Here is a 16,378-nt window from a genome sequence, read left to right on the forward strand (position 1 = left end):
CAACCTTTATTGTGACCCTTGGTTTTTTTTTCCCTGAGCTTCAGTGCTTGTGATAGTTTTTGTTCAATACGTGGGTACTTAAAAAGACTGAAAGCAAGTGTAAAACAGCTGTGAAACCATTTCAGAAAATTTTACTCTAAATACTCAGTAATCACTTAGTATGTGTATTTACATTACGTAAACACTTTCTCGCTGCTTGGCACTGTTAGTGTCTTCAGCGTATTGTCGCACTTTATACTGTACTACCTTGTAAATAGCTTGGTGTGCACTCCCAATAATAGGCACTGGCTCTTTGTTCATGGAATACATCTTTTTCTAGAAACAAGTTAAGAACTAACTTTGCATTAAAAGGTGTTCTCTCAAGATTCATATTATAACCAAATAAAGTAAGCCTTAATATTTTAAAAAAGCTAGAAGTGTTTAGTAAATAGTGTTGTGTAAAAATGTTTCTTTGGCCACTTAATTATTCTTTCTATTGTAGGTAAGAATTAACAAAGTGATCATGACTCCCCATCCCAACATTAATAATGTACTTTTTGTAGGGGAGGAACTTGCTATGCTCGAAGATATGAGCACAGGAATTATGGATTTACGAAACGTGACTTTTAAAGTAATCCAAGCTATGTCTGCTTCGTCGGTTGATATGCTGCCTGTCATTACTGGAAACCGGTAAGTAATGAGGGATTCCTTTCTGGAATAGCTTGTGATAGATGTATTTTCCAATGGTAAGTGAAAAATTAAAAACCTTTGTATATCCTTGTATGCCACCATTGCACGTAAAATAACATCCATGCTAGTGTTTACAGTTAATGTTTCCTTGAAAATTGTGCAGTGGTATTGGTAAATAGATCATGTTATGCTCTAGAATTATTGGAAATTGAACTTTCTCTTAGTAGTATGACATTATTTGATCGGTTCCCCAAATACTTACTGTAACTGCTCACTGCGGGTAACTTCCCTTATCTATTGCTGCTCAATTCAGACCACTATTAAGCAGCTATAAGGTCATCTTAATGATCAGCACTTTTTATTGCATTCATTCAGTCACTTGCCGGCTCTCCGCAGAATGGTCCAGGTGTATAAGATGCTAGTTGGTGCAGAATTGTTGCTTGCTGGTACTAGTACTGCTCACTGACATCAGTGAAAAATAATAAGAGATGATGATGGTGAGGTGCAGCAACTTAAACTGACTAGAACCAATGAAAAAACATAATTTAAAACAATATGTCAACTAATCACCACATTGAGATGCTTCGCAGTTATATTGACCAGTGGGGATCATAAGTGAAGTGTATGTGGTGGTGAATCTTGGTGATATTGTTTTATTTACTCATGGGATGTGGGCATCGCTGGCTGGCCAACATTTATTGCCATCCCTAATCGCCCTTGAGAATGTGATGGTGAGCTGCCTTCTTGAAACGCTGCAAGTCAACCTATGTGCTATAGGTTGACCCACAATGCTGTTAGGGAGGCAATTCAAGAATTTTTGACCCAGTGACAGTGAAGACACGGTGATAAATTTCCAAGTTAGGATGTTGGGTGGCTTGGAGGTGCAGTTGCAAGTGGTGGTGTATTTCTAAGTGTTTGCTGCGCTTGGCTTCTCAGAGGGAAGTGGTTGTAGGTTTGGAAAGATACTGTCTTAGGATCTTTAGTGAATTTCTGCAATTCATCTTGTAGATAGTGTATATATTGTTGCTATTCAGCATCAGTGGTGGAGGAACTGTGTGCTTATGGATGTGGTGTCAATCAAGTGGGCTGTTTTGTCCTGGATGATGTCATGCTTTTTGAGTGGCTTTGGAGCTGCATCTGTTCAAGCAAGTGGAGAGTATTCCATCACACCTGACTTGTGCCTTGTAGATGGTGGACAGGGTTGGGGAGTTCAGAGGAGTCAAGTTGAGGTCATAGCATGGAAACAGACGAGTGGATATTTTACTTACAGTAAGTGTGCAGTGGTGAGTAGAGTGGATTCTTTCTTGATTATATGTATTATTGAGATATGTCTCTTGATTAAACTTAAAACATAAGCCATAAGTATTAATTTAACCTGGAGCAGTGTTTTGTAGAAGAATAAGAGCTATTTTCTGGGTCTGTAGATTGAAAGAAGCAAAAATGGCCTTTAGTAGAGTAATATGCTCTTCTTGTTGGATGTGGGAGTTTCAGGAGAGTTTACGGATTACTGAGGATTATATCTGCAATAAATGCTGTTAGTTGCGAATCCTATCAGATCGAATGGATTGGTTGGAGAGACAGAGGTAATGAGGAATTTACAAGAGGATGGGGATGTGATGGATGACATTTCTAGGAAGGGGGAAAAGTCACAGATACGGTCACATAGATGGGTTAACTCCAGGAAAAGTAAGAGGTAGGCAGTTAGTGCAGGAGTCTTCTGGGGCTATCCCCATTTCAAACAATTATGCTGTTTTGGAAATGTAGGGGGTGATGTAGGGGAACATAGCACGAAAGCCAAGTTTCTGGTATTGAGACTGGCTCTAATGGAATGAGGGGTACATCGGGTTCCAAGAGATCAATTGTGTTAGGGGATTCTGTAGTGAGGTACAGACAGACATATCTGGTGGCCAGCAGCAAAAAGTCAGAATGGTGTGTTGCTTCCCTGGTGCCAGAATCAAGGATGTCTCAGAGAGAATGCAGAATGTTCTCAGGGGAAGAGAGAAGCCAGCAAGAAGTCATTGTACACATTGCAACCAACGACTAGAAAGGGAAAAGGTTGAGATTCTGTAGGTAGGTTACAAAGAGTTAGGCAGGAATTTAAAAAAGGAGGTTCTTGAGAGTAGTAATATCTGGATTACTCCTAGTGCTACAAGCTAGTGAGGGCAAGAATGGGAGGATAGAGCAGATGAATGCATGGCTGAGGAGCTAGTGTATGGGAGAAGGAATCACATTTTTGGATCATTGGAAGCTCTTTTGGGGAAGAAGTGACCTGTACAAGAAGGTCAGATTGCACCTAAATTGGAAGGGGACTAATATGCTGGCAGGGAGATTTGCTAGAGCTGCGTGGGAAGATTTAAACTAGCAAGGCGGGGCAGGGGGGGTGCTGAGGTGGGACGCAAGGAGATAGTGAGGAAGAAAGAAATTAATCTGAGAACAAAGGCAAGTCAAACCGTCAGGTCAGGCAGGGACAAAGCAGAGAACAAGATAGAACTGATAAATTAAACTGCTATTATTTCAATGCAAGAGACCTAACAGGGGAGGCAGATGAACTCTGGGCATGGTTAGGAACATGGGACTGGGATATCATACCAATTACATAAACATGGCTCAGGGATGGACAGGACTGGCAGCTTAATGTTCCAGGATACAAATACTACAGGAAGGACAGAAAGGGAGGCATGAGAGGAGGGGAGTGGTGTTTTTGATAAGTGATAACATTACAGCTGAACTGAGGGAGAATATTCCCGGAAATACATCGAAGAAAGTTATTTGGGTAGAACTGAGAAATAAGAAAGGGATGATCACCTTACTGAGATTGTATTTTGAACCCCTAATAGTTAGAGGGAAATGGAGAAACAAATTTGCAAGGAGATCTCCGTTATCAGTAAGAATAATAGGGTGCTTATGGTAGGGGATTTTAACTATCCAAACAGACTGGAACTGCCATAGTGTTAAGAGTTTAGATGGAGAGGAATTTAAGTGTGTACAAGAAAATTTTCTGATTCAGTATGTGGATGGACCTACTAGAGAAGGTGAAAAACTCGACCTACTTTTGGAAAATAAGGCAGGGCAGGTGACTGAGGTGTCAGTGGGGGAGCACTTTAGGGCCAGCTACCAAAATTCTATTCGTTTTAAAATAGTGATGAAAAGGATAGATCAGATCTAAAAGTTGACGTTCTACATTGGAGAAGGGCCAATTTTAACAGTATTAGGCAAGAACTTTCAAAAGCTGATTGGAGGCAGATGTTTTCTGGAAAATGGGAAGCCTTCAGAAATAATGAGTCCAGAAAAAGTATACTCCTGTTAGGGTGAAAGGAAAGGCTGGTATGTATAGGAGATGCTGCATGACTAAAGAATTTGGGGTTTGGTTAAGAAAAAGGAAGAAGCATATGTCAGATAGACAAGATAGATCGAGTGAATCCTTAGAGTATACTCCTACTGCCTTTATACTCTGAGAGAAATCAGGAGGGCAAAAAGGGCACGAGATAGCTTTGCCGAATAGAGTTAAGGAGAATCCAAAGGGTTTTCACAAATACATTAAAGACAAAAGGGTAACTTGGGAGAGAATAGGGCCCCTGAAAAATCACCAAGGTAGCCTTTGTGGGGAGCCGCAGGAGATGGGGGAGATACTAAACGAGTATTTTGCATCAGTGTTTACTATCGAAAAGGACATGGAGGATGTAGAATGTAAAGAAATAGATAGTGGCATCTTGAAAAATGTCCATGTTGCAGAGGAGGAAGTGCTGGATGTCTTGAAATGCATACAAGTGGATATATCCCCAGGACCTGATCAGGTGTACCCTAGAACTGAGAAGCTAGGGAAGTGATTGCTGGGTCTCTTACTGAGATATTTGTATCACCAATGGTCACAGGTGAGATACTGGAAGACTGGAGGTTGGCTAACGTGGTTTAAGAAGGCTAGTGAGGACAAGCCAGGAACTATAGACCAGTGAGCCTGAGGTCCATCGTGGGCAAGTCTTTGGAGGGAATCCTGAGGGACAGGATGTTGCATGTATTTGGAGAGTGTTTAGCAAGGTTAGATCTCATGGAATACAGGGCGAACTAGCCATTTGGATACAGAACACTCTTAAAGGTAGAAGACAGTGTGGTGGTGAAGGGTTGTTTCTCAGACTGGAGGCCTGTGACCAGTGGAGTGCCACAAGGATCGGTGCTGGGTCCACTACTTTTCTTTTCATATAAATGATTTGGATGTGAGCATAAAAGGTATGGTTAGTAAGTTTGCCAAAATGGGAGGTGTAATGGACATCGAAGAAGGTTACCTCCGATTACAATGTGATCTTGATCAGATGGGCTGAGAAGTGGCAGATGGAGTTTAATTCAGATAAATGTGAGGTGCTGCATTTTGGGAAAGCAAATCTTAGCAGGACTTATACACTTAATGTCCAAGTCCTGGGGAGTGTTGTTGAATAAAGAGACCTTGGAGTGCAGGTTCATAGCTCCTTGAAAGTGGAGTCGCAGGTAGATAGGAGAGTGAAGAAGGCGTTTGGTATGCTTTCCTTTATTGGTCAGAGTATTGAGTACAGGAGTTGGGAGGTCAAGTTGCGAATGTACAGGACATTCGTTAGGCCACTGTTGGAATATTGCATGTAAGTCTGGTTCCCTCCTTATCAGAAGGACATTGTGAAATTTGAAAGGGCTCAGAACATCTTGACAAGGATGTTGCCAGGGTTGGATAATGAGTTATCGGGAGAAGTTGAATAGACTGTGGCTGTTTTCGCTAGAGCGTCGGAAGCTGAGGGGTGACCTTATAGAGGTTTATAAAATCATGAGGGGCATGGATAGGATAAATAGACAAAGTCTTTTCCCTGGGGTGGGGGAGTCCAGAACTAGTGGGCATAGGTTTAGGGTGGGGGGGAAAGATATAAAAGAAACCTAAGGGGCAACTTTTTCTGAAGAGGGTGGTGCATGTTTGAATGAGTTGCCAGAGGAAGTAGTGGATGCTGGTATAATTGCAACATTTTAAAAGACATCTGGATGGGTATATGAATAGGAGGGGTTTAGAAGGTTATGGGTCGGGTGCTGGCAGGTGGGACTAGTTTGGGTTGGGATGCCTGGATGGCATGGACGGGTTGGAGTAAAGGGTCTATTTCTGTGCTGTACATCTCTATTGCTATCTGATTCTGCAAGTTATTCAGTGCAGTATAACTGGCTACAAGAGCAGGTCAGAGGTTAATGTGTTTATGTGGCAAATTCGGTTGAATTTCTGGTCAATGGTAATACTCCCAGGATGTTGATAGGTGTCAGTGATGGTAACACCATTGAATGTTCAGGGGTGTTGAGACAATGGCCAAGGAAGGGATGACAAATTTGTTGACTAGGAAATAAACTTCATGGAGGAAGCGGAAATTTTTGCATTTGATGTCCTTGCCGTTAAAGCTTAAAATATGATCATCACTACTCCCAATGTGCTTCTGCATATTTAGGAGGAAGTGATGCCATTTATAGTAATATCAGAGAACTATTAATCTAGAGCCCCAGTCTAATATTCTGGGAATGTGGCTTTGAAGCCCAGATTGTGAAATATGTATCAATTAAAAATCTGAAATAAAAAACTAGTTTGATGGTTACATTGTCAATGTTGATTGTCATAAAAATCCATCCATTAAAATGTCCTTTTGACAAAATAATCTGCCACCTTTGCCTGGCTTACATGTTACTTCAGATCCATGGCAACGTGATTGACTTTTAATTGCTCCCTGGGCAATGGGAGATGGATAATAAATGCTGACACAGTCAGCAATCCCCACATTCCAAAAAAGAATTTGAAACGGCACTGTTCCCAACTCTAATATTTGCTGATCTATGGTTGACTAAAAATGTGCGCATCTGTTATTATTGATCAGTTTTAATGCTCATATCATATTCTTCTATTGACTATTTTAGCACTGACATTTTGTACTTTATTTAAGCATTTATCTATTGTGTGCAGTTTTTTTTATACACTTCTGTTTGTGGGCTAAAAGAATGTCAGAATGTTTTGAAACATTTACTTTGCTTGTAAAATCCCTAAGCTATATTCCTCTTTACAGAGATGGATTTAATGTGCGAATACCACTACCAGGTGCTATGTTTGATGCCTTACCTCGGGAAATACAGAGTGGAATGTTACTTCGAGTGCAACCCGTACTATTTAATGTGGGTATCAATGAGCAGCAAACACTCGCAGAAAAGTAAGTATTGCTATCAAACAAGCTAAACCACTTTACAAAGAGTCATCAGCTCTTAAGATTAGCGATAACGGGGGGGCGGAGGGATCTACTTGAGTGCTGGAAATTTAAAAGCAGAAAATGCTGAATATGTTTGCGACACCCAATGCTCTCAGTAATTTACATGTTTAATCACTGGGTTCTAATGAATGATAAAAGCATTAGTCTGCCATAGGATTTTCAGATGTTGATAGATCTCCTGAACATTTCCAATATTTTCTTTCATTTTTAAACCTTATGGGATGGTGAATCACCTCTGTGTAGCATAGTTGCTTAGATGCTGTATCAGTAATTCCCATTGCACAAACCGTTCCAGACTTCATCTGTAAATGGTAAAGGCAGAGTCAACCACATGGATTTTGGGTGCACAGGAATACTCTCAATATCCTAAGGTTCACTGGTCTGACCAGTGACTTGTATAGATTTGGCATGACTACCTTAATTTTATACTCCATTTCCTTTGAAATAAAGGCCAATTATTCCATTTGCCTTCCTCATTACCTGCTGAACCTGTATGCTTGTTTTTAGGATTTATGCATGAAGGCTGCTTGCAAAATGCTGCTGTTTGCTATTTTGTGTCTAAGTTGCTGCAATTGGACTGCAGAAGTATTGCGACTAAGATTCCTGTTGGGATCAATGAATCCATTATTATTTACAGTATATTTTAATGACTTGAATGGTGAAAATCACTCTGTGTAGCATAGTTGCTTAGATGCTGTATCAGTAATTCCCATTGCACAAACCGTTCCAGACTTCAACTGTAAATGGTAAAGGCAGAGTCAACCACATGGATTTTGGGTGCACAATCTGATCTCTGTACCTTCTCTGCTCTGTAACACTATTCTGCACTCTATTCTGCAACCTGATGCACTTTGTAAGGTACAATTTGCTTGAAGGTCGCAAAATAACACTTCACTATATCTTTGTACCTGTGGCAACAATAAATCAAATCCCATGGATATACTTTAGCCAGGTTTTGCAGACAAAAAGTTGTTGGGAAGGTAAGTGGTGAAGATGATAGACTATAGAAGTGCTGTAGGTAGTTTAACCAATTAGGTGAAAACTTAGCAGATGGAATGTAGTGTGGGAAGATGTGAGGTTATGCACTTTAGCTGGAAGAAAGAAGAGCTGAATAATATTTAAATGGAGAAAAATGGCAGAGAGCTACAATAATCAGATTTGGTAAAGTCATCTTAAAACTATAAGATAGATAAGGAAGAATTTCTTCTTTAGTGTAGTGAATTTGTGGAATTCTTCACAGCTCTCTGTGGTAAAGGCTGAGAGAGACAGATTTTTAATCCAGGAAATCGGGGGTTATGGGAGAAAAGGCAGGAAGCTGGAGTTAAGGATTGTCAGATCAGCCATGATCTCATTGATTAGAGGAGCAGACTTGATACGCTGAATGGCCTGCTTCTCATCCAGGTCTCATCTTTTTCATTATTCCGTCAGTTATGTTCTTAAGCTAAAGAAAAAGCTGCAGCTCCAAGCGTAATTTTAATGAAAACTCTGAAAGACACTTTGGGGGGAGTTGGCGATCCAACGTTTGCTCTCGAGTTCTCAATTCCAGCTTAGTACTGAAGTCGCAAGTACACCAGCTGGAAAGGAGAGAATCTGATTAAGATCTTCCTCTGAGCAGCACGTGTTTTGCAAGTACTAGCAGAGAGTTGTTAGAGATTTACTTTAAAATGAATCTGACCAATAGTTTTCGTTTGTAAGATGGCTTGGGTATGGCAAAAGAATGAAATTGATGCAATGAAATGAATTTTCTTAAAATCCCATTTTTTTCACATTTTTTGATATTTACACTATTTTATCTGGGTTAGGTTTGGAGACACATCTTTACAAGAAGTAATTAATACTGAGAGTTTGGGCCGTCTGAACTCCTACTATGAGCAGTTTAAGGAGGTTTTGCCTGATGATTGTAAGTATGTGTAGATATGAATTGAAATACTCTTTACTGTATTGTGACTCACTCTGATTAAGAGAAGGAAGATTATTGAGAAAATAACTTGCTCTATAGTCCATGCTGAAAGGTTACTGAAACTTGAAAGAAGCCTAGTTCAATTCATATATTTGTTTGTGAATTTGAAAACAGCATATTTTTCTGTCTCAAGTCTGGAAAGAAAATTGCAGATTGGAATAAGTAAAGGTTGTGAAAATATTGAGTCCTGTATTTCAAATTAAATAAGCTGTACATGAATTTGCTTTGTTACAATTCTGAAATTCATCTTTAGAGGCTTGAGACAGAAAATGTGTTGCTTTCAAATTCTCACGCATTTGAATTGAATCAGGCTTATTTCAAGATTCAGCAGCCTTTGAGAATCAACTGTCCTGTCCTACAGTCAGCTTGGCAGCCTCATGCTCTCTCCACTTTATCACCTCTTAACACTACACTGCCCCCTCCCCGCCACTGGTCTCTCTCCACCACCCTGACTTTGCAGTCACTTTGTGTTCTCACCCTCCCATTTCTTGCTACCCACTTTTCGCAAAGCACCCATCCCTCCCCCACCGCTATCACCATCACCGTCCCTTCCCAGTCTGGTCTTGCGGCAGTAGTTCCTGGTATGGCCAGATATTGGGGTACTCGCTGAATGTAAATGTATTTCAAGAAATCATCCAATGGTTTAAAACATTTTGTTTGATTTAAGTTTAAATCTAACCCCACACAATAAGACATAATGGTATAACTTCACTTTTTAGTGAGTTTGGTGTGCATCCTACGGATTTATAAAACTTGCATTACTGAAAACTTGTTAGTTTAATCTAATAACGATTTCCACTTTTGAAAATATCCTGCACCACAGTAGTTCCATAACTTATACTTTGCCTACACATTCTACTTCAAGGTAGCTCGTACATTTTTTACAAGCTGAAACTAAAGCTTATTTGTTAGGTATACTATAAACAAAAGACTTATATCAAGAAAAGACTGATGTAAGTTGAAGTATACATTTTTATAATTCACATTGCTGAGGTCACAAACATATCTAGTGCTAGCTAGTTTGATGAATGTGAATGTACAGCGTGAATAACCGGTAGATGGTGTAAAACACATTCCACAAATAATAGCATCAGTGCTTCCCTGCTTTTATTCTGTTTACATCTGCATGAACGTGTTTTTTTATAGGTTTACCCCGATCCCGGAGTCAGACGTGTCTGCCTGAACTGTTGAGATTTCTTGGCCAAAATGTTCATGCAAGAAAGAATAAGAATGTAGACATCCTTTGGCAAGCCGCTGAGGTAAGCTGTTTTATTCGCAAGTTTAATACTGGAATTTTACATTTCAGTGGATTGGTTACAATTGATCAACATTTTAAAATAAGTTGTAAAGCTAAAATTATTAGATATAAACCTGCATTTGATCTGGATTTCCATTAGTTATGGATTTTATTATCTCAGCACACTTCATTGTTGAGGTCAAATGGTTGCCTGATTGTTCAGTATGAATACAAACACATGCAATCTATCAGATAGGTAACTGATTGCGATGTAACTTTGGGGAAACCTGTGAAATGAATTGAAAATTGAGATTCTGTAACGAGTCATGTTTGAAAGTAATCTTTATAATGCTGCTGAGTAATTTGTTTTCCTGGAAACACACGTTGACATTAAAAGTCTAAGGCTGACCATGAATCCATTCTTGATTGTTGGAAAAACTCAACTGAGTGAAACAGTCAGGGCAAGCAGGGATAAGGTATGACTAATAAATTAAACTGCATTTATTTCAATGCAATGGGCCTAACAGGGAAGGCAGATGAACTCTGGGCATGGTTAGGAACATGGGACTGGAATATCATAGCAATTACAGAAACATGGCTCAGGGATGGGCAGGACTGGCAGCTTAATGTTCCAGGATACACATGCTACAGAAAGGATAGAAAGGGAGGCAAGACAGGAGGGGGAGTGGCATTTTTGATAAGGGATAGCATTACAGCTGTGCTGAGGGAGGATATTCCCAGAAATACGTCCAGGGAGGTTATTTGGGCAGAACTGAGAAATAAGAAAGGGATGATCACCTTATTGGGATTGTATTATAGACCCTGCCAATAGTCAGAGGGAAATTGAGAAACAAACTTGTAAGGAGATGTCAGCTATCTGTAAGAATAATAAGGTGACTGTGGTAGGGGATTTTAACTTTCCAAATATTGTCTGGGACTGCCACAGTGTTGAAGGTTTAGATGGCGAGGAATTTGTTAAGTGCCTACAAGACAATTTTCTGATTCTATATGTGGATGTACTTACGAGAGAGTGCGCAAAACTTGACCTCCTTTTGGGAAATAAGGCAGGGCAGGTGACGGGCATCAGTGTGGGAGCACTTTGGGTCCAGCAACCATAATTCTATTAGATTTAAAATAGTGATGGAAAAGGATAGACCAGATCTGAAAGTTGAAGTTCTAAATTGGAGAAAGGCCAATTTTGACGGTATTAGGCAAGATCTTTCAAAAGCTGTTTAAAAAGGGTGGTAAGGACAAGCCAGGGAACTATAGACCAGTGAGCTTGACCTCGATGGTGGGCAAATTGTTGGAGGGAATCCTGAAGGACAGGATGTTACATGTATTTGGAAAGGCAAGGACTGATTAGGGCTAGTCAACATGGCTTTGTATGTGGGAAATCATGTCTCAAACTTGATTTGAGATTTTTGAAGAAGTAACAAAGGATTGATGAGGGCAGAGTGGTGGATGTGAACTATATGGACTTCAGTAAGGCACTTGACAAGGTTCCCCATGGGAGACTGATTAGCAAGGTTAGATCTCATGGAGTACAGGGAGAACTAGACATTTGGATACAGAACTGGCTCAAAGTCAGAAGACAGAGGGTGGTGGTGGAGGGTTGTTTTTCAGACTGGAGCCCTGTGACCAGTGGAGTGCCACAAGGATGGTGCTGGGTCCTCTACGTTTTGTCATTTACATAAATGATTTGGATGTGAGCATAAGAGGTACAGTTAATAAGTTTGCAGATGACACCAAAATCAGAGGTGTAGTGGACAGTGAAGAGGGTTACCTCAGATTCCAACAGGATCTTGATCAGATGAGCCAGTGGGCTGAGAGGTAGCAGATGGAGTTTAATTCAGATAAATGTGAGGTGCTACATTTTGGGAAAGCAAATCTTAGCAGGACTTATATACTTAATGGTAAGGTCCTAGGGAGTGTTGCTGAACAAAGAGACCTTGGGGTACAGGTTCATACTCCTCGAAAGTGGAGTCACAGGTAGATAGGATAGTGAAGTTGGTGTTTGGTATGCTTTCTTTTATTAGTCAGAGTATTGAGTACAGGAGTTGGGAGGTCATGTTGCGGCTGTACAGGACATTGGACACTGTTGGAATATTGCGTGCAATTCTGGTCTCCTTCCTATCTGAAAGATGTTGTGAAACTTGAGAGTGTTCAGAAAAGATTTACAAGGATGTTGCCAGGGTTGGAGGATTTGAGCTATAGAGAGAGGCTGAACAGGCTGGCGCTGTTTTCCCTGGAGCGTTGGAGGCTGAGGGGTGACCTTATAGAGGTTTACAAAATTATGAGGGGCATGGATAGGGTAAATAGGCAAAGTCTTTTCCCTGGGGTCGGGGAGTCCAGAACTAGAGGGTGAGGGGAGAAAGATGTAAAAGAGACCTAAGGGGCAACCTTTTCACACAGAGGGTGGTATGTGTGTGGAATGAGCGGCCACAGGATGTGGTGGAGGCTGATACAGTTGCAACATTTAAGAGGCATTTGGATTCCTATATGATTAGGAAGGGTTTGGACGGATATGGGCCAGATGCTGGCAGGTGGGACTAGATTGGGTTGGGATATCTGGTCAGTATGGATGGGTTGGACCGAAGGCTCTGTTTCCATGCTGTACATCTCCTATGACTCTCTGATTCACTAATGTCCTATGAGTCAAAAACTGCCATCCTTACCTTATCTGAACAAGATGTAACTCCAACAATGTGGTAGACTCTTAACTGCTCTCTGGGGTGGACACTAAATCCTGGCCTCGCCAGCTATGACCTCATGCCATGAATGAGGTTCTGGATGTAAGTTTGCTTGCTGAGCTGGAAGTTCGTTTTCAGATGTTTTGTCCTTATACTAGGTAACATCAGTGAGCCTCTGGTGTTAGTGACCCGCTTTCTATATGTGGTTAGGTTTCCTTGGGTTGGTGATGTCATTTCCTGTAGTGATATCATATCTTGTTCTTTTTTCAAACCGGAACTCTGTCAACAAACACATTGACTTGGACCCATTGACCACCCGCTGAGAAAAAGAGCAGGAAATGATGTCACCAAGGTTGGTGGAACATTGCCTTGAATTACAGTCAAAAGAGAGAGCTTATTGAGGCTTGAAAAACTACAAGCTCTCTGGCATGACAGAGCTGATATCAAACTCAGTGGAGGAATTTAGTAAAGCTATTGATTTGCGTACTGTGTGCAAAACACCATGGTGCTGATACAATCGTGTGAACTCAAGCATGAGAACCTGGCACTTCAGCATCTGTGCAAACAGCCTTGTCTCAAGCTGGATACAGCCTCCAGCAAAGTATGATGTGCATGTTGTGAGCTTGTGCTAGAATAAGGGCAGCAATCAAAGCATTTAACTGCTGATCATTACTCTTGTCAGACTGCAGTTATTGGCAGAATGTATCTGTACCACATTCCAGTGTGGCTGCAGAACCAGAGGATTTGCAATTGATATGAGCTTCTCAAGTCTGGCAGCTGTAAGAAAAGTGCTGAGAACAATGGAGACCCTATATATTGTCTACAGCAATTGCTCATTATGATCTTCTCTTTCCTTCATAACATGATGGATAAGTTCATAATCAGATCTTTTTGAGATGTGCAGAGAGCTCAAATAGGGTTGTGCTTTGGTTCTGACATTTTTTGCTCTATTTTTGTTACTGTCATATGCCTCGAGGACATCTGCAGAGGGGAATCACTTGCATAACAAAATTGACGAAGAATTGTTCAGCTTTGCTCACCTCAGATCCAAGACAAGAGTGTGCCAATTCCTCATCTTTTGTTTTGCTTTTTGACAATCCCATGCTAACATGCTGTGCTGACAAATGTCTGCAGAGTTAATTGAAAAGCATATTCATGCCTGGTTTGACCAGCAGCATCAGAAGGATAGACATTTTGTCCAGGAAGTTGCTAATCGATCATTTGTAAGCATTGGCAATGTTATTTTGTTTACTTTATCAGCAAGTGTGTGGAGGACTGCATACCAAGGAAGTCAATCTGGGTGCTCCCCAACAGGAAACCCTGTATGAATCAGGACATACAGAACCTGCTAAAAACCAGGTGTGAGGCCTTCAGATCAGGAGACCTACTCAAATATAAGCAATCCAAGTATGATCTTCACAGAGCCATTAAGACAGCCAAGGACCAATATTGATCCAAACTAGAGACCCAGACAGACACCCGCAACTATGGCAAGGACTGAATGACATCACAGGTTCTAAAACGAGACAGTGCAAGATAGCAGACGATGACGCATCCCTCCCAGATTGTCTCAACACCTTCTAAACTCGCTTTGAGCAAAATTTCAGCAGAAAGGTAACACCTATTCTGACAAGTCTTGATGAACCTATCTCAGCATTCACCGCATCAGAGGTCGGATCAGTTTTCCTTCGTGTGAATCCAAGGAAAGCTATGTGACCAGACTGAGTACCAGGCCGTGCACTCAGAGCATGCACAGATAAACTGGCAGAGGTCTTCTCTGACATCTTCAATCTCTCTGCAGCAGGCCACTGTCCCTGCCTGTTTAAAGAGGGCCAACATTATCCCTATGCCTAAGAAGGCTCATGCAGCATGTCTGAATGACTACTGTCCAGTGGCCCTAACGTCAGTGTACATGAAGTGCTTTGAAAGGCTGGTCATGGCATTGATCAACTCCAACCTCCCCACTATTCTTGACCCACTCCAATGTGCCTATCATACCAACAGATCCACATCAGATGTCTTATCACTTGCCCTTCACTCCTCCCGAGAACATTTTTGACATCAAGAACAGCTACGTAAGAATCTTACACATTAATTACAGTTCAGCCTTCAACGCTATTATCCCCATGAGACTGATTAAACTTACTCTGAGATCACTAAGCCCTACTCTCTGCAACTGGATCCTCAGTTTCCTGACCCACAGGCCACAATCATTGAAGATTGGGGACAATATTTCATCCTCACTAACACTCAACACTGGAGCCCTCCAGGGGTGTGTACTCTACCCCCTACTGTACTCATTGTATACCCATGATTGCGTTGCCAAATCCCAGATTAATGCTATTTACAAGTTCACTGATGACACCATCATAGTCAGTCGAATCTGAGATGGCGATGAAACAGACTACAGACGGAAGGTGGAAGACCTGGAAAAATGGTGCACTAAGAACAACCTCGCTCTCAATGTGGCAAAACCGAGAAACTCATTATTGACTATCGGCGAGATGTTACTCATGCCCCCTACACATTAACAGCACAGAGTTGGAACAAGTGGAGAGTGTCAAGCTCCTGGGAGTGGTCATTAGTAACAAGCTTTCTTGGACTTTTGTGGAGGCACTGGTTACAACGACCCAACAACGTCTCCTCTTCCTCAGGCAGCTAAGGAAATTTGGCATGATGGCTAATACTATTGCCAACTTTTATAGGTGCATCATCGAGAGCATTCTGTCTAGATGTATCGCTACCTGGTATGGCAACTGTACCATTCAAGATCGGAAACAGTTAGAGTGTGGAGAACTCTGCCTGGACAATCACAAAGGCCAACCTCCCATCTGTGGAATCTATCTACCAGGCTCGCTGTCAAGGAAAAGCCGCCAGTATTCTCAAAGATCCATCCCACCCTGGCAGTGTTCTTCTACAACCTCTACCATCGGGGAGAAGGTACAACACCTGCAACAGCCTGTTTCGAAACAACAGTTTCTACCCTATTGTTATTAGAATACTGAATGGACTCTAAAGCTCTTTCACCTGTACTTGTGTTGTTGTTTTTGCAGCTAATTCAGTAAATTCAGTTCAGTAAACCTAGACTCTACAATCCCTAGCTCAGTTATCACTTAGAATCAGCATACGCCTCTTAAAATCTGCAGCTGTTAAGTCCAGGCTAAGGATGAGTGTGGAAACGCAGCAACCTGATTTGAGAATACTGAACTGCAAGTTGCCAAGCCTGATCCCTCAGTGCGCACTCTTAGAGGTGAGACCCAGATAACAAGTTTCCACCTTTTGCTGTCTCAGGCGTGCCTCAGTATTTCTTGACAGAACTAGGTAACAAACTCAAGCCCCGAAACTATTAATTCCACCAGCATGATGCCACTGCGTACATCATTGGTTTAGTAATGGATGAATGACTACTGGATACACATGGATCTTCTGGTGAATTGACTATTGGGTCATGCCTCCTTAATCATCTATCCCTCCAATATAAGGACACCTATGAACGAGATATAGAAATGACAAATATTGACACTTCCAACTGGAAGGTAGTCACCAACAGGCTGTGACCTGTGGAAGGCTGAAT

At 41.3% G+C, this 16,378-nt stretch overlaps 1 protein-coding gene across 10 annotated transcripts in view; it reads left to right on the top strand.

The window, feature by feature from the left end:
* The window catches only part of LOC132816525 (inositol polyphosphate-4-phosphatase type I A), a 213,749-nt gene that overhangs the window by 179,324 nt on the left and 18,047 nt on the right, over window positions 1–16,378 (top strand). For all 10 annotated transcript variants that reach the window (XM_060826226.1, XM_060826233.1, XM_060826234.1 and 7 more), the window contains 4 exons: window positions 543–669; window positions 6,720–6,860; window positions 8,720–8,817; window positions 10,024–10,136. In XM_060826226.1, coding sequence (XP_060682209.1) covers window positions 543–669; window positions 6,720–6,860; window positions 8,720–8,817; window positions 10,024–10,136 — 479 coding nt within the window. The remainder of the gene's footprint in view (window positions 1–542; window positions 670–6,719; window positions 6,861–8,719; window positions 8,818–10,023; window positions 10,137–16,378) is intronic.

The sequence above is a fragment of the Hemiscyllium ocellatum genome, chromosome 6 (assembly GCF_020745735.1).
Source record: "Hemiscyllium ocellatum isolate sHemOce1 chromosome 6, sHemOce1.pat.X.cur, whole genome shotgun sequence".
Classification (NCBI taxonomy): Eukaryota; Metazoa; Chordata; class Chondrichthyes; order Orectolobiformes; family Hemiscylliidae; genus Hemiscyllium; species Hemiscyllium ocellatum.